The 22186-nt window shown below is 37.8% G+C and overlaps 1 protein-coding gene across 1 annotated transcript; it reads right to left on the bottom strand.

The window, feature by feature from the left end:
- Positions 1–7637: 7637 nt before the first annotated feature.
- Positions 7638–15880, bottom strand: LOC140150265 (uncharacterized). The gene is made up of 2 exons (XM_072172270.1): positions 15555–15880; positions 7638–15127 (listed from the first exon to the last, which is right to left on the bottom strand). Exons 1-2 carry the CDS (start codon positions 15878–15880, stop codon positions 9991–9993), a joined length of 5463 nt encoding a protein of 1820 aa, XP_072028371.1. The 3' UTR covers positions 7638–9990.
- Positions 15881–22186: the final 6306 nt, after the last annotated feature.

Raw genomic sequence — 22186 nt, 5'->3', positions numbered from 1 at the left:
AGTGTGAAACTCAAATGGGGTTTACCTGAATGGATGACTCCATTTGAAATCTACACCTGTGTGGGAGATTAAGATCATGTCTTCCATTGTGGGTGTATGGATTTCAACTGGAATAGCTCATGGACATGACTGTCACATCCAAATGCAGCATATGATCCACTTAAGGGCAGTGCAATGGGAGAGAACATGGACCTTTTCGGGCATCATTATTTCTTAATTATGTGTCCAAAGTATATAAAACTATACATTTTTGGAAAGGAAATGAGTCAAGGAATCCCATGGTGACGTCAGATTTTTGAAAAAATCTCGAGTTTTTGAAAAAATCACAAAAAATCACTTTTTTACCCCAATATTTTTGTGACAACTTAAAAAAAAATCCGTTCAAAGTATAAAAAAATCAGTTAGCTTTTCATGAAGAAGAGACATGAACTTAGGGAAGGTTTTTTTTATTTTTATGAAATTTGTCTCTTTTTTCGAAATATTGAGAAAAACATGTTAAAAAAGCAATTTTGTCACTCTATTAAGCTCAAAATTGCACATAATGGTGTATATTTTGTTTTAAACAAATGTTTTGAAAAAATAAGAAAACCTTCCCTAGACTTTGATGTACTCTAAACGATAGTGAAAAAAGTTTACCTTTTACTTGCATATTTTTCGAGTTATCTTGTCACAAAAATCGTGCAATATTGTCAAAAGTGAACTCTGAGAAATCGACGTTTTAGTAAAGAAATATCAAAATTATGCACAAAACGTTTTTATATTTTAAAACGGTAAGACTTTCGCGTTTGTAAAAGCTGTATCGGGTGCATGGTCTAAATATGTATCTTTTTGCACCAATGAATCTATAATGTCTGCTTTTAGTGCGCCAAAATTCAAAATAATTTAAAAAATCTAAGTGGCATTTTGACTGCAAATTTTTGTTTTGTTTACACCATATTTGCTGGCATTAACAACATACCGAATCGCCTTGCCTCGTTGGACATACGCAGCAGAGTTGCGCCACACACAAGAACGCGAATCGCTCAGCGTAATCACAATATTTCGCATTCACGCATTTCTGACTCATTATTTCCCGCCAATTTACTGAGCTGTCTTGAGCCATGTGACTTTTTAGGGTTGAAAAGAGTGAAATAAACTCCAAGCAAAAATACGACTAAATATTAGCAAGTTGTATGTTATCAGTTTCAAGTGAAAGAATACATCTTAGTGTTGATAAATATCGAAATCTCAAATTCGAGCGTGGATGAATGTGTCTTCCATTACTCTGGCCTTAATTCATTAGCTCTCTCCATGTGGGTGTCGACTGCAGACAACAAGTTTCAAATTTTCTTTAAATATTCAAATATTTCAGAATTGTACATTTTCATGAACATATTTGGAATCAGCATGCAAAATGCATTAAAATGAGTGCAAACAAGCCTAGTATTAGGTCAGTGGTTCCTGAGATAGCTCTTATCTCAAAACTTTTTATGTTGAAGAATATAGCTAGTACACAAAACATTAATTACAAATTCTGATTATTTCAAGAGGATCAATGTTGCATTTGGAAGAAGTCTTTTCAATAAACCTGTCAAACTATTGGGTATACCTCATTTGATACAACATTCTCAGATTTTATCAGTGCAATATCTGCTGTCTGCACTGATGAGCGTCTTCTGTAAGCCATTTCACTGGTTATATGAATGGCTTTTACATGTAGTAATGGGCTATTTCCAGTTGAACTCCATACATCCCCTAAGGAAGACATGACCTATCACACCAGGGTTGTATATTTCAAATGGAATCTCCCATTCAGGTAACCCCCATTTGAAATTCATACTAAGGGTATATGGATTTCAAACTAGCAGAGCCCAATCTCTGGTGTCCCAAATAAAACATGCCAAAATTTGCAAATTTGGTTTGGGAAAGAAAAGCGATCCATAACTTCCTTTATGTTAGACTGTAAAGGTCCGTTCATACTACGCCGCAATTGCGATGTGATGCGTTGCCGCACTGCATCGTACCACAGAATACTGCATTGTGGTATCGCAATAAAGTTACATACATTTTAACTTGCAAATGCAACAGGCTGCGTTGGGTTGCGGCAAAAAGTAATCGATATATCGGCAACATACTGCACCACAAAGCAATTGCGGCGTAGTATGAACGTACCTTAACACTTATTTTCTTTACACTGATTTTCTTTTGTCAATTGTTTCTACATCTACATATAAATCTCTTGGTAAAAATGTCAATTTCCACCTTGGAAAAAGACAAAATATATATTACTAGTGGATGGCATAGTAGATAAGGCATTAAAAAATTATGTTTGTTTGCCGTAACCAGATCACCCATCTTAAAACAGCTTGCTGATCCACATGGGTTTTGTGTGTCCAATTTTTGGGGATATTCAAATTTGGTGTTAATTGCACTCATTCTCTTCATAGAAATGTCAAATAACATCACTTACTATAATATTTTGCAGTAAACCTTTGATGAGAATGTATTTTAAGCGTACATCACGTATTTACTGTGCTGAAACACACTTTTCTGATTGGCTGCTGATGCAATCTGGTGCTGCCGAGAGGAAATTTATGAATGCACTTTGCGTCATAGGTGCTGTTTAATTAGCTCTGACTTTGTGATTTTGCAACATGATGGTAGTACGATCTCGTCAAAGGTTTACTGCAAAATATTAAAGTCCTGAGTAATTTCATGAGCCTTACAAAAAACCTAGCCGTCTAACCTTCACAATATTTTTCCAGTTCGACAAACAAACAATATTTTTTGTGCCTAAGCAAAATTTTCACAATCATGATTAATGAATTCCAATTAAAATGAGACTATCGCAATCAGTAGCATCAATTTGACAAAAACACTGTCATGTCAAACGGTCACACACACAAGTGATCAAAATTTAGATGTGTATTAAGGTTGAATGATTGATCCAGAGCTTAACAAATCATTAAAACATATCAAAGTGTTAGAAACGACAATACAGATAGGACTATTCCAAGCACTATGCACTTTGATCCACATCAATCTCCAGCATGGCAGATCTAGATTGTGTACACAGTGATGCATGCTTGTGTAAAAGGACACCAGCAAAGGTCAACAATAGACACTATTTTCTAAAGCAGCTATGAACAATATTCCATTTGGCAGCAATTGATTTCCTTGTGGATTTAACATATAAATGGAGAATGCGCAGCACACACCAAGGTAAATATGGTTCAAATATCATGCCTTGACAAAAGTTGTGTTCACACGGTCGGACATAAGTGACTTAATGTCCGATCGTGTGAACACGACTTATGTCTTGAGTACAGCTATTATTACAAAAGATTCCAATTGACTTAAGGACAAGTTTTGAGAGCATTGTTCCACCAGCACTGTCCAAAATAGAATCTCTTCCATCCTAATAGCATAATTAAAAACCTGTGAATATCCTGCAATGTGCAAGATCACTTGAATAATGATCTGTGATCCCATGTGTGGTGGTCAGCATACAGCCCACATTGCATCTGTTGTCAAAATAACAACAACATATGTGTGAAAGAACAAAGATCTCACTTTCTGTTCTTCTAGTGGCATAAGAAAAAACAGCGTTTTCTTTTCAAACTTGTGTATTTGTTAGTCAAAGCAATATTATTCTTAAACATGGTGTTTGCGGAAGTACACAGAAACCAAGAAATATGCACTGCAGCGTTGCACGATGAGGGTACCATAAATACTCATTATGGGTGCAGGGGCTGATTTCACCAACAGTTGTGATGCACCAGAGATCCCTCCGGGGGGGCACTTCAATATGAAATGGATATAGGTGTAGGGCTGGCACTTTCGCAGTAAGGGGCATTCGGTGAGAACAAAATTTAAAAAATATGGGGTCATTGGGTGAGAACATGTCCTTTTTTGCAAATGGATCCTTTGGGTGAGCGCCGAAACAGCGCCACAGAAACCTCGAAAATTGAATTTCTAGTTCTAAATGGCTTCAAATTTCTTTGTTTTTTCAAAAAAAGTAACAAAATCAGTGATAAATGAAATTTGCTGTACAAATTGAGAAATAAGGGTCTTCGGGTGACAGAGCATGTGTTAAAGTAAAAAAATATGGGGTCTTTGGGTGACAGCGGCGCTGAAAAGGGGTCTTAACAGCCCTACATACGCGTCACCTCCAAAGTGGGAGTACCCCGGAGATCCCTTAACTCATCGTAGCTTTTTTAGATTATGGAAGAATTATGATGGATTAAAGGACTTGTGACGTCTCATGACTATTGGTGAGATCATCCCCAGTACCGGTACCATATTCAACCTGATAACTCTTCTTAAAAGTGCTTTCTTTCAGCGCACTTATTGGGTCAAAAATCAAAAGTAACTAACAGGAAAATGATTTAAGCATTGAGCTGCAATGGGTTATAAATGTAACTTAAATCACAGGAATCCCATCTGGGCATAACTGAGTTGCAATGGCTGTAAGATTTACTGTTAAAGTTCATAGTTCTTTATCCTGAAATGCATGGTTCACATGGATATTCACAAAGACATTCATAATACAAAGGGAAAATAACACTAAGCACTCCTTAAAATGAAGCACCTGTATGATTAGGTTGAATATGGTACACTGCGAGCACCAGACTGGTAAACAGTGAGCAGCTTCACTTCATTAAATTATATTCAGTCATTTAATATCAGGGCATAATAAAGTCAGTATCAAATCTCATTTTGCTACACAATCTAGCCAAATTGACATGCAACTACGGACTAGAAATTCCAACACTACATTATGCCCTGTTGAATGGATCATCTAAGAATGGAAGTGCAAGCTGTACATTTACAATGGCATACAACTACATAACAAGATTCTTATTGCTGCTGCCCCAGAGGTATACTGCTGCCCAGCCTCCAGAGTATCTGTATGGGTACTGTACACATCGGAATCGTATGTAAAGTACACATACTGGTACTGATCGGTACTGTACTGGTACTCTACAGCAGCCACAAAGTAGCCCTAGAGGCAGCAGTGTGCCTCTGGGCCAGCATCAATAGGAATCTGGTAGTGTATAATACATAGGCCTAACTGATACATATGTCTTACTTGATCTCATTAATCAATTTCAAACAAGTCATATAGATGAGTTGACTTCTGACGTTAATGCCTGGCAGTATGCGCACGCATCATAACAATTTCCATTGTTTTTTGCCTGGCAGTATGCGCGCGCATGATATTTTGTTCAGGGCTCGTGTTTCTCCCGCCACATCACAATAAGACTATTGAACAGTGTAGTGGTTGCATGGGATTCACTCAAACATAAAGATATACCAGTCCCTTGCCTTTGTTGATAAACATTGAGGTCAACTCATCTTTATAAATGTAAACATATTGGGTCACACACACAAGGTAAGTTAGGTAACTAATGAAGAAGGTGGACTATACCGCACATTTCTACAATTAATATTCACTTAAATTAATTAGCTAATTGAACAATAATTGATAGTACAATAACAGGTGCATAGTACATATGATATCAACTGCAATTCAAGTCAACCCAGCACCACCTAAAATACAAATTAATCATTACAGAATTTATATCACACATTGCAAAATAACATAATTTATAAATCTTCCCTTCATGGGTACAGGAAAATCATAATCTTTTTACAGATTTGATTGAATTGTAATTTACAGTACTTTTCTATAATCAGAGCAATACGTTTGACAGCTGCATACTCTACACATGAAGTACTTTAAGGATATATATATCTAACCTTTGTTCACCCAGAGATGCCACTCAGTTTCACTCAAGAAACTGGTGAGAAAAAACTGAAAAAGAATGTAAATGTGGGCCAAAAAAACCCAAAACGGGCTGAAATAAAAGAAAATGCGGGAATTTGGATTCATAAAAAACCTGAATTCAGGCTAAAACCTGAAAAGTGACATCTCTGTTCACCTTTAGCTTGATCATGTGTATGCCCCCAAATTGTTTGTAACATGGCCCCATTTCATGAATGCCCCATCACTTGCAATCCATTTTAAAAGCTTTTGTTTTCAATCATTCCCCCATGCAGTTTCATGGCCCACAAATTAAGCTGGAACTCCATGATCTATCATTCTGAATAGCTATCAGGGCACAAATTTGACACTAGCCTGTTGGCAATTTGAGTTGATAATACCTCAGGCAAGTTGTAACTTGCCCGAATGTCTAGTTGTATAATTTAGTGAAGAACAGATCAAATCAGTAGTTTCTGAATCGGCCCGAATTTAAGCTTATCGGATCGGAATCTGTAAAAATATATCATTTGCCTATTAATTATTTTTATTCAACAGCCGTATTGATGCTTCAAAATGTACAACAAATATAAGCTGCTAAAAAATATTGCAATTCTAAAATTTGTAGGCCTATATTTTTGCCAAAATTAAACCATTCCAGAAGAAAACATACTTCATTTGGTGTACTAATTTTGACTTCTTGTTTGGACAGTTCCTACCACAGAATAGGTATGTGATTACAACATAGCAAATTGAGCAATAGGAACATTGAGTGAAGTTCTCAAGAACATTAGTGGTGTACACTTCTAGTCACCAGTTTGGTTGTGACATCTGTACTTTTACATGGGTTGTGCAGCAAGTGTGTCGACAAACCACCCTTGTACATGTTTATACAGGATTAGGTTAACGATCACAATTCAATTTTGTAACCACTGAAAATATGCACACATACATCATGATACATGTACCACTACCAAACTCATGGTGAAACCAAGTATAATTCAACACCAAATTAAAAAGACTAGTTTGCATCTGATGTCAGGGCAAAGGTGCAGAATGATTGGTTGCTGACCTGCGCAGTACGGCATTTTTATTTGATTGACAGGACGTCATACGCAAAGTAGTCTTTTTAATTTGGTCACAGATTATAGAGGTTTCAGGTCAAATCTGCACCAAACATATAATTCTGATCACTCCATGCCTTAAGTTTTCCATGAAATACCAATTTGTAAGAAGTAAACCATCATGATCTGATGCAATGTTGTGTGGCATCATGCCATCATCTGATCCACTCCGGCATAAGCCAGCAATTTTGAATTAGAAATATTGACAAAAATAATGACCTCATGACACATTTGATTTTCTCAGGAACCATGAAGCCAACAATATCAATATCATGTACCGGTCTGGTATGTAATAATTCAATATCCATAATTGCCCACATTGGTCCGAGTAGATCAGATAGTGTCACATGTAAATTACATGCATGGTTCCACAATCAGGTAAAGAGGAAACAAAAGCTACACCATTTAACATGCAAGTATATACCATAAAAATAATTCTTTACCCACACCCTTCACATATAATGGAAGGGACCCCCAAGCAGAATTTGTTGTTCATCAAATTCATTATGGTTGATTTCACTTTAAAGGAAGTCTCCGGCAATCACAACATTATGCCTTATAAGAAAAATATAAGCACAAATCACATGGTTTTATTTTTATACAAACTCATAGTGACCAAAACGAATAAAAACATCAGTGTCTCAACACGCGATATTCAAAACTCCCAGGCGCCGAAATTGTCGAGTGCAATGACGTCCCAGTAATACAATGAAGGCTGACGACAATTGAGCACAAATAACCATTACGTCATTGCACTTAGACAATATTCGTTTTTATGATCAATACAATTTTGTTTTAAATAAAACCATATGATTCGTGCTTGATAATTATTTTCCTAACATTTTTGGCATAATGTTATGATTGCCGGAGACTCCCTTTAAGTAAATGGGCGATTCCAGTTGAAATCCACATACCCCCAATGGAAGACATGAACTTAATCTCCCACACAGAGTGTAGATTTCAAATGGCGTCACCCATTCAGGTAACCCCATTTGAAATTCACACTCCTTGACTGTGTGAAAGATTAAAGAAGTGTCTTCAATAGGGGGTGTATGGATTTCAACTGGAATAGTACACTGTTATATAATCAGACATAACATAAAAATATTGGCAAATTCTTTAACCACACCTTTAACATATAATGGAAGGATCAATACTACCTCAAAGCTGTCCAGACACCATGAAACGAATGATCATTTAGAGAATAAAGGTATTGTTTTTAGCCGCTGGAGTCAAAGTGCATCTATCGTCTCATATAACACGGACGACATCATTGATTTACGCCAAAAATAATAATGTTGCGTGATATGAGACGATAGATGCACGACAGCGGCTAAAAACAATACCTTTACTCTCATTCTTAAACACTTCAATTCAAATAAATATATTAATCATAAGTATACCAAATTTTAATCAAATTAAATCCTACATTTTTCAAGGAATTACCCAGGGCTTAGAATCAATTCAGTCCTGTTGTTGCTACATGCACCTCCGATTGGTTCAAATAGCGCGTATGAGTATCGCGTTGACATGCACACGCTTAAGTGTGTGATATCGTGTCATATCATACGGTAAGAACCAATAAGATTGCAAGAACATTCTCAAGTGTTTAAGAATATAAAATATTAATATAATGAGACCTGTTCTCACAAAATGAGCGGAAAGTTGGCAGGGAAGAAAAGGACATGGTTTATTGAACATGCCAGAAAATAATACAAAATAAAATATTGCCTTTTGAACACCAAAACGAAAGAGCAACCCAGTTGTTATATATCACTTTCAACTTATGATCCAGAGATTATAAATCTGAACACAACTCAAAAATAAAAATGTGCAACCATCCTTTCATTTTGTGGAAACAGGTCTCATATGAACATTATTGGTAAATATGTACATAGCGTACGGTACCTATTGATATACTGTTTCATTGTCAATAACAATAATTGGACAGCTTTATTTCATTTACTATTTTTACACAAGTTGTACCAAAATGACTGGTACCCATCAGTTTCCTGTGATTATGGACAAGACTGTCGTATCAAAATGCAACAGAAGATCCACATAATTTGTACATTTACATGCAGATTGATAAAACAATACATTGATGTCATATGAAGAGGACCTGATGTTGCATTTGGAAGAGACATGCTTTTCAACAGGCTATATATTCCAGTAGAAATCCATACCCCTTTTAAGGAATCTTCTACACAGTTGGTATAGATTTCAAGTGGAGTCATACACATTCAGGTAATCCCAGTTGAAATGCACACTCCCTGTGTGGGAGATTAAGGCTATCTTCCATAAGGGGGTTATTAATTTCAACTGGAATAGCCAAAACAGTATAACTGATGGGTACTAATAATTGACTTGTGAATTTGGTGGGTTTTCTGTATAGTTTTGTATCCATAAATTCTCAAATAAAGAAGACTGTTGTTTCAAAAATTACTCACGCCTTTATCAGAAAGGATTTGCTGTACGGTGGACCATTTATATCAGATAGCATCAAATAGATTTAAACCAATGTGAACAAATCTGATTCACTAAGAGCATGCTGAAAGTGGTCAAAATATTGATACTTCCCAAACATGAACAGATTTTTGTCTTGAATGAATTATCATACCCGGATACTGAACAATTTCAATTTTATACACTAGTCTGGAATTGAGACTTGCTCCCACAAAACCCGGACAAAGTCGTAAAAGGTTTTATTTGAGATACAGTCCAGTAAACATATAACAAAGATCAATAGAAAACAAAGGAATTTTCAAGGACAAAAATATTGAGTAATCATAAATAAATTTGGACATATCTCTAAATCAGAATTTCTTGACTTTATCCAGGTTTCGTGGGTACAGGTCTTCATTGATGTTTTACAATAACCGTATCACACTCTTATTACACAGGAAGGTGAACCAGCCAGATCAGCCCACATTCACACAACTTAACCCCATGAGAACTACCTGCCGATTGGCCAAAAAGAAGTTTTCATTATCAATTGGACCAATCAGCAACATTGTTAGAATAATTTCACCACGCAAAAAAAATTGGGAGTCAATTATTTACAAAGCTCCATGTAACTGACCAATCAGAGGCATTGTTAGATTGGCAGGTAGTGCTCGGGGGTTAAAAGAATGATGCACCAAAATGATCCCTAAGTTGACGTGGAAGCTCTGAATAGTCTTTGAGAAACAAGCACTTCCTCTCATGCGTAATTAGCTTCTCAATATTATAGCAATACTCATTGCAGTACCTACATCTAAAGGAATGTCGCTTCATTTGCATTGACGCTTGTTGCTGATGGAGGGATTTCTTCTTCAACTGTAGACTCTTCAATTGTAAGGCACTTTTCTTTGGTGTGGAAGGTGACGTCTTCTTTGGAGAACTCGTAGGAGTGGACTTTGCCGATCCCCCTTGCTTGTGTTTTGATGACCGGCGCTTGAAATCAAGTGAACGCGGTTTGCGCTGTTCTTTTCTGCCCTTGCGCTTGGCAGCACCTTTCACAACTAAGGGAGATTTTGCTGGTGAAGAAGTGTTGCTTTTTGCCGGAGAGGAAGCAGCAGAGGTAGGTTTATGTTGGGTTGATCTGAGTGAAGGCGTTGGGGAATTTATATTCGCTGGTGTGAACTCAAACTCCAAATCCATGGCTAGTCTTTTCAATGTACGCGAGTTACTCTGACTCGGATTTGGAGATCCTGGGACAGATGATGGAGTGGACGGTGTTTTTGCACCTTGTGAAGATCTCTGCGCTTTTCTTGGCCTAACACATTTTGACTTATGCCGTTCCCACATAAACAACCTTTCAAAGACTTTACCACACTTTTTACATTCGTAAACAGGCTGTTTTGGTGTGGTGTGCATGATTTCTTCATATTTCTCTTCTAGAGAGCGACATTCCATTTCATGTTCCACCCATACATTTTCATCAAGAAAACTTTGACGACAGTACCGACAGTTGTAACCTGTATCCACCTCCTGGCCCCCTTTAACCTGTTCAATTCGTATCTTCCTCTGCTGGCATAAACGCCAGTGCTGTTCAAATCGCTGCCGTGATTTACAATCTTTGATGCAGAAGTGACAACGATACTTTTTGCCATCTTTTAAACTTTCCTTGACCACTTCAGGATGTTTGTCCAAATATTCAAACTGTTTTAGAATTTCAAGGCACTTTACTTCATGCGTTTTTAATCGATACGACTTTTGAACACGGAAGCGACAGTATTGACAAGTGGTGACAAGAGAGGACCTACTGCATCTCTTGCTAGATAGCCTAGGTGTAATGTGATCTTCTTCACCACTAGATTCACCATCTCTTGCACTGAGTTTTCTTTTTTGTGAATTACCTTTTTTCTGTTCGTCATTGTTTCCTTCTGAATTTTCTTGAAGAACGATAGCTTTCCTTTTTCGTCCTCTCTTTTTCAACTGTTCAGTATGCTTTGCAACAGAATTTGGAAGCTTTGCAACAGAATTTGGAAGACTTTGCACAAAATTCGATTGGTTTGCTGTTCCAGATTTAGTTCTGCTTTCTACGGAATCAACATCGCCATTTCCAATCATTGTATCCTTTCTCTTCTTTTTACTTGGCTTTTCAGCACATACCTTTTTATGGGATTTTAAATATTCGGCTTCAAAAGTAACATTGCAATAACGACATGCCTTCACCTTTACTACCTTCGGTCTACCTCTACCTCTCTTCATATTATTTCTTGATTTCAAACTTGACACCCCTGTACCCTTGGGTCTTCCTCTTTTCTTTACCACATTATCGGTGGATACCTCCGATTTGGCTCCATTATCCGTTTCACTCGCTGTCACATCCGATTTTTCTTCATTATCTATTCCATTTACTAATGCATTATTTAGTGATGAGCTCTCTGTTCTATTCTCATCCATTCCATCTCCCACGTCATAATCTACATTCTTCCGCATAATCACAACCTCGCTGTCAGTCGAATTATCAGTTCCTACAGAATCTTTATCAAAATTTTCTAGAAATTGAGTCTCTTTCTGAATTATACCCACAATATCATCCCTGGATTTTATGTTGCTTGTACTGCACATTTCTTCATCCTCGCTGCTCAATTCTTCATAATTCTCACAAAGTTCTTTCAGACTCTGCAGCACTTCGGTTTCTCTGAATTGCTCCATGTAGTTATCAGCATCTCCAGCAACCCCAACTGCATCTGTGTGCGAGTCTGCCTGAACATCTGTGGTCATATTGGAAGTTATTAAGCTGCTACTTTTATTGATGTCAGTTGGATGGTCTTTGGTATTATTGTTATTTTGAATCTTATTTAAAGTATCACTGCTATGATCATCAACATCTTTCTTAGAGGATGGTGTTTCATCTCCGTCATTTAAATCATTGCCGTCTTCATCCTCATCCTCCACCTCCTCGCCAGTTTCCTCATCATTGGTATCCTCACATTCATCTTTGTCATTATTATCATCATCTTCTTCATTATTGTTTCCACCACTCCCTTGGTTATCACAGTCGCCATTAGTTTCATTACAGTCTCCGCCGCTTCCTCCACCATTATTATCTCCATTCGAATCTTCATCGTTACCATTAGTCTCATCACAATCTCCATTCTCAGTGTTGTATACGGTAGTCTCGTCGCAGTCTGCACTAGCTTCATTATACTCTACTTTAACGACATCATTACTAGTCTCCCCGCAGTTTGTGCCACCTTCCTCACAATTCTCCTCTTCACCTTCACTATCTGCTTCATCATCATCGTCGTCATCATCATCATCGTCATCACTTTCGACTTCCGCCTTCACCACCGTCTTGATTCCACATGCACACTTGCAACTCTCATCTATTCTTGAAGCACATGTACTTGTACAGCAACTTTCCACCTGTGAAGAATCATCTTCTGCATCCAAATCATTATCAGTAGTCTGTTCGCTACTACTGAGCTGTAATTCATGCCGTAACTTGTCATCCATCGTCAACCCTTTTGCAATTGAGGTGATATACTGCATGACTTTCGATTCGACAATCGGTTGCATCTCGTTCTTGCATGCTAAACACTCTTCACACTCGTCATCGCTGTCATGTTTATCACTAACATGTTCAGCCCTACAGGCAAGGCATTCTTCCCCAAGACATTCGTCCCCGAGGCATTCTTCCCCTTCAATGTGAGATGACGGATCCTGATCACCATAATCTATAAGAACCTCTGTAGGTACATCAAAATTATCGTAACTTGCATTTGGAACGTTTACTATCTCATGTGGCATCATGTCTCTGGCTCCACGACTAGTTCTCTTATCCTTGGATTTTAGCAACACACCATCTCGTCTCATTCTCTCTAAACCTGACATGTCATCACTCCCACTAGTACTGGTCTCATCAATTGGTTCCTCTTTCTCGTCTTCTTCCGATGAGGCTTCTGCCACTGACATGTCAAATTCATCACATGTACCATCACTTCCTTTGTTTTCATTCTCCTCATCTGCACTTGCATCTTGATCAACAGTTTCATCAACAACATGATCTTGATCTACTAACTCATCAACATTATCTCGATCCGAATCATCAACAATACGATCTTGATCTAACGACTCATCAACAAGATTTCGATCTGACTCATCAAAAACATGATCTTGATCTACCGACTCATCAACATGATCTTGATCTGACTCATGATCTTGACCTGACTCATCAACATGATCTTGTTCTACTGAGTCATCAACATGATCTTGATCTTGCGACTCAACATGATCGCGATCTACTGACTCATCAACATGATCTTGATCTACTGACTCATCAACATGATCTTGATCTACTGACTCATCAACACGATCTTGGTCTACTGACTCATCAACACGATCTTGATCTATTGACTCATCAACACGATCTTGATCTATTGACTCATCAACACGATCTTGATCTACTGACTCATCAACACGATCTTGATCTACTGACTCATCAACACGATCTTGATCTACTGACTCATCAACATTATCACCTTCATCTACTGACACATCAACATTACCTTGATCTACAGACTCTTTGGCAACATTATCTTCATCCGTTTCCGTCTCTTCTTCCACAGGGGCAGTTACAACTGATGTATTACAATCTACACCAGTGACACCCTCATCCTGTTTTCCTTCACCTTCACTGGCATCTGCAGCTGACCTTTCCAACATGTGTAGTCCTTCAGACACAATGTTTGAATTTTGCATATTTTGGTCCCTATCTGTGGCACTCTCCTTTGCTTCTTCACAAGCAGTATTTGTGGCTGGCGACAACTGATCAGAAGTCTTTAGGTTATCACCTGCAACACTCTCTTTGTTATTTTCCTCTGCGACACCCTTGCCATTTTTAGTTGTAGCATCCTCAGTGGTTTTGGCAACATGCTCTTTGGCAACTCTGTCTTTGGCTATTGGACTATTACTGTTTTGAATACCACCACGTATCTGTTCTGCACCACCAGCACTCTCCTCAGTCTTATCATGTTCTTTCTGTACGTGTTTCTCAAGCCTATCTTCCCGGAAGAAACTCTCCTCACACTTGCTACATTTGAATTTCTTCAGGTTATGCACTTCCATGTGTTTCTTCAACTTCACTTTTGAAGTGAACGATTCCTTGCAATATTCGCAATTGAAAGGTGGTTCCCCATCATGCTTCTGCATGTGGAATTTCAAGGAACTCTGTTGCAAGAAGGACTTTTCACACTTATCGCATTTAAATGGTTTCGGTGGTGACGAATGCGTTTTTTCATGATTATTCCGTGCATCACCGCGTGCGAAATGCTTATCACAATGTTGACATTTGTAAGGTTTTTCGCCAGAGTGCGTTCTTTCGTGCTTCTTCAAATCATTACTTTTGTAGAACTTCCTGTCGCACGACTGGCACGCGAAAGGCTTATTCCCGGAATGCCTTGCTTGGTGAATTTTAAACAACGATTCGTCAGCGAAACTCTTGCCACATGTCTGACATGTATGCGTATACTCTTGTTTCCCACAAAATTCCACATGTCGTTGAAGAAAACCACTGGATGAGAATGTTTTGCTGCAATTTTTACATTTCTTTGGCCTGGCGGATTTATCCGTATTTTTGGAACATCGGCGTTCATGTGCTTGCACCCTGTCGGCCCTGTGGCAGTTTTTGCCGCAGTAGGAGCATGGGTAGGGTTTTCGTTCTCTTGGTAGCTCTTTCAGAAAAACTTTGCTTTCTATACGAACATCCTCTTCATAATAAGCATCGCCGTGTACCTTTTCGATTTGTGTCTTCGTAGATGTGAAGCATTAACAAAAGCTTGTTGACAGGCAAAGCACACACGTGCTGGTATTTTGAGCTTTTTATCTTGGAGTTGATCGACTATCTCATGAAATAGTTTGGTCTGTTTCTGACATCGCTGCTGGTGCTGTTCTAGACGAATTTTACGATCAAATTTCCTAAATAGAAATAATGAAAAAGAAAACAATAAAATTAGTAACCGTCATGCAGATATCTTAATATTCTGTTGGAAGCTTCACTTGTTAATAATAACAAAAGTATCAAATCTGTTCAATAATTACAAGAACTTACATACAGGTACATTAAAAACTGGATGTTTAAACAGTTGTGAGTTGACAAAGTCTGTAAGAGGTGCTTAAGATTGTTTGCTTGTCCTCCACCAACCGACCCTAATCTACATGTATTTAACTGACATGGACATTTTAGTCCAACTTACTTTCTCTTACAAAACTGGCACAGTAACCATTTGCTGCTCAAACCACTAATATCAAGCTCCTTCTTAATTGTCACTCCTGGCGGCAATTTGCTCCGAAAAATATCTCTAGAGACGGCTTTTTTCCCTGGAGTTGGACTGCTTTTAGTTCTCTTTGCAGCATTTTTCTTTTTGGTGCTAGAATCTGTATTAGGACTTATGCTACTTCTTCTCTTCTTTGGCGTTGGTGATGATCCACTACTGGAGTCCTTGGATGGCGACCAATCTGAATCCGATTCAGAGTCACAGTGGAATCTTTTTGAGCCATGGCTTTGATGGCGTAACAACATATCTGTAAAACAAGAAAGTTCTAATTAACATCAATTTAGACCTTGAATTAAGGTGTACTTTATAGCTGCTACGAATACACAATTGTGTTATTTGCAGCGCAATTTGCGTATTTTGGCTCCAGATGTGTTTTTTGAAAAAAAAAAAAAAAAATTGTTGTTTTTATGTTTTTTGAGATTTTTCAATTTTCTCAGATTTGGAGAATCCCTTGACCTAGAGCAAAGTACTGCAATCATTTGTTGTGGCTGATTAAAAAAAACAATTTGGAAAAAAATTACCAACAAATTACAATTTTGTATTTGTAACATGTGTGTTCACTTCCAAATTCTATTTAGGATATGGACTTGTGTACAAAATAAATGCATCTTCAATAAAATATACAGTGAACAATACTGAACACAAGTTACAAATCTACCCTTTTCCGATACAAAATTGTAGTTTTTTTAAAACCTTTTTCCCAAATTTTTTGATGATTGCAGCACTTGGCGTTACGTCCATGGGCTGTTCAAATCCGCAAAAAATAATAATACTAATAATATCCCAAAAAAAGATTTTGTTTTTTTTGGCCAGATATCACAGACTTTTGCATTTTTGGAAAATCCAAAATCGAGGTGTGTTTTTTGACCTCCAAAATCGTGTATTCCTAGCAGCCTTACTGTACTTGTATAGGGATGCGCCAATCGAAACTGATCTGGCCGATTTAAAGCAGCCAATTTCAGTCAGATCGGTTCTGAATTGGGATCAGGGAAAATCCTTTCATTTGCTGATCTAAAGAACCGATTAATTACATTTTGTATCTTCATGCAAAATCCGTATCTAGGCTTGAAATTTCAAGACAGCAATTGGGTAGCACTTTATATTTAACCTGAAATGCTGAATACTTCGAGGTGTTTCACCACAGCATTATTGTTTCATATTTTACCACAAAAGTTTATTACTTCAAGGTGTTTGTCAGAGACAAGTGGTTTGTTTTAACTATTTGCCATCAGTCGCAGTTGATGATCGCCGATTATACAGAGTGCCCTTAGTAATTTATCGAGGAGTTATCTTTGGTTTAGAACTGATCAGGATCGGTATCCGATTGGGCGATTTAGAAAACAAACTGACTGGTGATCGGCCGATTCAGATAAAGGGGGATCTGTGCATCCCTACTGACATATTGCAACTTTCAAAGTGGGGATCAAATTTTTAAAAGATAAGCATTCTATTGCAAAGTTTCAAATGACATTGTACCTGAACTTCAAAAGGGTGACATTTTGTGACACATACGTATGAAAAATTATTTCAAGACCTGCATCACTTGATAAATAATAAAATTGCTATTTCATGAAAATGTACTTAATCCGTCAAAACCATTTTGCAGTTCAACAGGAAAGAATGTTGTTTACATCCACTGAACTTGATGAAGCTTATTTTTGCTCACCTGAGAGCTTTGGAATGTATCACTATTCCTTGTTTACTCAGTTGATGGACTGGTGAATAAACTTTTTTAAATTTAAAATTCTATATCTTTGGGATGATTTAATGACAAAACTCTAAATAAATAACAACAACAGTTCAAAAATCAGGCAATTGTGAAGGGTGCCATTTTTGTCCCCAAAACTGGTTCATTTTGTCATCTTAGAGATTGTCCAACCCAAGGGATTACATGTATAATTGTATACATGTAGACCTACTTGGTAGAAATCTGGACTACATTTTCACTTTTCACAGAGGGCCAATGGGCCATGTAGTCAAATCATGCAACTAAACTATAGTCTGTATTAGGCCTGCACAAATAAGTCGCCAATAGTCGAGGTCACAACTATTTGATGATAGACGCGACTACGACTAATGATTGCCAATTGGCGACTATTCCCGAAAGTTCAACAAGCAACAAAATTGAAGTAAAGACAGGTTCTAAGTGCTAAAAATTCTAAATTGTCTAAGAACTTCTACCGCCTTGAAAATCTTTGTTAAAGTTAGTTATAACTAGGCCCCGGCAAAAAACACAATTTTTAAAGGCAAAAAACGAGATCAATAACAATACAAATCATTGATTTTCCACAAATTTGCTTCAAAAACTGAGATTTCCCAGGAAAATCGCCGTCCCCCCTCCCCCAAAGAAATTTTTTTGGACATAGAGGGCAGCATTTTATTTTTTTTTATGTACACAAACATGGCCGCACGATCAACTATCGAAAAGGCGGGAAAATGTAAACAGGAATTCAATTATTTCCACCTCCAGGTGTTGTTTACATCATAAATCCTTTCTCAGTTTAATAAATTTGACAATAAACTACCACAAGTACAATTTAGAATTTGATTACCTTGTAATGACATTTTAGAGACCAATTTAGCACTGAAACTACACACTGGTGAGTGCATTTAAGCTTACTTGATGACATGAATTGTGAACACGACATGGAACTCAATGATTTTCGGAAGTTTTTACCACATTAAACAGCTTGTTTTGTTGCTTGTAAAAGCAAGATAATGATTAAATAGTGAGAATTGCGGCGAGAAAAGCGGGATTGCGTTTTTTGCAGGGGCTTAAATAACTTTACCTACACGTATTACTCCATCCTGTGTATAGTGTATACATGTATGTCATGTAGTGCTTTTGCTTAATACAAACAGCTTCATTGTGGTGAATCAATTGTTCCAATGGGGGGGGGGGGCGAGTTGGCGCAGCGGTAGTTCCCTCGCCTTGCACCACTGAGGTCCCGGGTTCAAGCCCCGGCGAGGCCCAATGACTCATGTGCACTTGGTTTATCCCGATTCCATGCTCGCTCTCGCAGGTTTTCTCCGGGATCTCCGGTTTCCTCCTGTATCGCAAAAACCGGTGATTAGTTGTGTGGTTATCAAAAACTTCCTTCACCCAGTGGAATTTGGGGAGCTGCACAGATAATTGGTGGATGTTACAATCTAAATGCGGATAGGTGTGCGCCGTTCGGCAGCAACTGGCCTAGTTGATGCGATCTGATTGTGATGATTCACCACTGCAGCGAAATTACAGCGCTTTGAGTCCTCTAAGATCTGGAGAAAGGCGCTTTATAAATCCAAAATTTATTTATTTTTATTATAATGTGCTGATTGTACCAGTGATGTTGCCATTTGCATTCATATGTTTTTGGTTAATGAAGAACCCTCATTTGTTATTTTAGTGGGACATTGTATTCAAGTAGTTTTAAAGTATGAAGCTTTGAAAGAGGAAATGGGGGGGGGTAATCTCGCTTTCAGTCTTTTGTATCTAAAATTGTCAAATGCACGCTTATTGATTGCATTTGGTTGTGTGACCTATTTTGATCACTTGATCAGATCATAAAGAAAACTTGACTTGCAATACATTTTACCATTCTTAAAATCAGTATCTGCATTTTGGTGTCCCTATTATATAGTGAGCCTTGATTTTCCACTATTCTGGGAGCAAATAGCATATTTTGAACCCGTTGCAGCTTGGAAATATTTGGATTATCACCAGTGTTTTAAGTGGTAATTCAGGCGTCCTGACGGCCAAAACTGCTATCCGATGACCAGAAATTCACTGCAGGTTATCCGTCAGACGCCCATACTTTTTTCACCATATAAGTATCTGAAACGATGTCCTCTGATTCCTCATCAAAATGTGTTGAAAATGCAATATATCCCAATTTTCCCCAATCAGTTTTTCATAAAATCGCCAACTAATTGAAATAGTAATTGTTCGATATAAACCAATTTAATAAGCTTTCACACCGCCGCATCCCCACAGACCTACATGTACAATGTAGTTTTATTATATTAGTGTGCTGATTCCGTACTTGTACTGAGACTGTGTCTTCATGATTGTGTTATTATTTGTTGACCTTTGGCCTGTGAGAAGGGAAGTTCCCTGGAACTGCCAATGATCCACATCCACCAATTCCAATGAACATTGCTTTCATGCAAAATATGCTTGTTTGGAATTTGGAACTTCGCCTTTGAGATTGTGACAGGCTGACAACAAAAAACTTTGGGGTCGTGACATGCTGACATCAAAAACGCCTTAAAAGGTGACGCACGTCGTGCCTAAGATAGCAATTCCGCAACTTTGCACATCAAGTTACACACTTTAAACTTGGATTTTTGAAAAATCGCACTAACTGGACAATGCTGGATGAATAAAAAGCGAAATATGAATTAGCCTATGTCGGATCATGTCGCTCTGTTCAGCAATCTCCGAATTCAGCGCTTATCCCCGACTGGAAGCGAGCGGGAGGGGACCTGAAACATGTTTATTTTATAATTTTACTTGGCCTTTTGCACTTTGTAAGCATGAGAGGCAAACCTCAGTTACACATAATTTGCTAGTCAGCCAAAATGGCCTAAACCGGGGCCCAAACACAATATATTTACATAGAAATTTAAAAGAATAGCTTGCTCAAGGAAACTCAACATAAATATGTTGTCTTTTGTAACGAAATTTCCTGTGCTAAATTAACCGTGCACACAATGCACCGCCTGGCATTGCCGTCAATCGGCAGACCGTCATAGCGCCCTCATTTTGGCTGTGAGATTGCATGAGTTTGTTGACACTTCTAAGAAATCTGACCTCAGATAGCATCGTGCATCAGCAAAGCTCTGGCGGGCCTGTGGCCCTTGTGTTCTTGTATACCGCTGAACTTAGTACCTGGAGGATTGTGCGGTTAAAACATGTGATATTTTTGCTGCGTGATCACAATTCCACTCACAATCGAGGGAATCATAAACAATCATGGGGGTGACGTGATTTTGGGATGATTATTTCACTGATTTTGACTGATCTGTACATATTACGGAGGATGATTGGTATTGGTAGGCCCCGGCAAAAAACGCAATCTTTTGAAGTAAAAACAAAATCCAAAATAGTGAAAAGCGAAAAATGGCACGAGAAGCTTTCAAAACGCCCGAAAATGCAAAAAAAATTTTTAAAAATTTAAAAAAAACCCACAAATTTGCTGCCCTCTATTGATCTGAACAATGTTTAGATGTAAATAAACCTGCCGACTGCATGCCGGCCGGTATCGAAGAAAAAAGTGACAAAAAGTTGACCTTGAATTATGTTTTATAGTCAAAATAGTCCAGTAATTCAATAAATATAATGATATTTGGCCTAAACTTGAACTCATTTGAAATGAAATGTCAGTTTTTATTGAGTAATGCATAGCTTTTTCACTCAACCATGTGCTTGCAATGCTGTTGAATTCTGCAGTTTGGCGAAGTTGGAACTGCATTTTAATGGAATTCGGTGAACATTTATGGCATAAAGCAACATTTTTATAGTAAGTGCACTGCTTGGAAACTTTTTTTAAAAGCGAGATAGTTGGTTAATAGCGAGAATCACGGAATGAAAAGCGAGATCTTGTTTTTTGCCGGGCCTTAATGATTGGTAATATAACCTGCAGCTATGATTAATACAAGGACTGCTGCTGCAAATGTGATTCGACGATAATTGAATACCTGGTGATTTACGGAGATTTTCTATGCAGAACATGCAGTGCCTGTTGAGTTGTTTTAACATTGGAAACCTGATGGAGCTTTATGCAAGGAGATTTATACCGAGGAGCTGTGTCTTCATTTTCATTTGCACAGTGAGGATCTCCGCTTGGAACTCATCAATGCAGGTATCCCGGAACTGGTTAATTTCCAAGTAGCGCTGGCATCTACTATATAAAGAGAGGCCTTTCTGCATTAATTTGTACGTGAATAGACATAGTCAAATCACTAGATCTAGTGTCAATAGAAAGTAATCAACAATTCAACATGATCAAGGTGCACCTTCGTATGAACATTTACATGATAAATAGAGTGACCAACATACGCCGGGTTTACACACACGCTTTTACTTGTTATTGCATTATGTGTATTGTATGGTTTAATGTTTTATGTGTCCTAGTGATTTCATTTTATTGATTATTATTTAGGCTGGAACCAATCAGTGTCATGTATTTTATTCATGTGTTCCAAATTAACATGATGATTTCCAAGGTGTAAGCAAAATGAGTCTTGTGTGATTTTCTGTAAGAGTCCCTTTAGTTGTGTTTGCTTTCAGTGCATCCCATGTTTTATGTGTCAAATTAAGCACCTTGTTGTGTTTTGCGCATGAGATTTCACACTCCGAATCCGGCCAGGTTTCTGTGCCTGACCCTGACCCCGCCTGATCTGACTGAACCGGCCTTATTTTCGCTACATTGGTGTCAGGAGTGGGATTGTTGTTTGTGCTCTGTAATTCCGCTACACTATACTTCACTTGACCCAAATATATGATTTTTTTTGGTGATGAGACAATCGCACATGGAATTTTATAGGGATTGCTCAGTTCTTTTTTT

The sequence above is a fragment of the Amphiura filiformis genome, chromosome 4 (assembly GCF_039555335.1).
Source record: "Amphiura filiformis chromosome 4, Afil_fr2py, whole genome shotgun sequence".
NCBI lineage: Eukaryota > Metazoa > Echinodermata > Ophiuroidea > Amphilepidida > Amphiuridae > Amphiura > Amphiura filiformis.
The sequence above is the reverse complement of the archived record's forward strand: the minus strand, read 5'-3'. Positions and strand labels throughout refer to the sequence as shown.

Bases quoted from the DNA above. Each gene is read 5' to 3' on its own strand.
- LOC140150265 (XM_072172270.1), bottom strand. From the start codon at position 15,880: ATGTTGTTACGCCATCAAAGCCATGGCTCAAAAAGATTCCACTGTGAC. The intron at 15,128-15,554 runs GTAAGTTGGACT...AAGCTTTTGTTA, and splicing joins TGCCAGTTTTGTAAGAGAAA to ATGCTTCACATCTACGAAGA.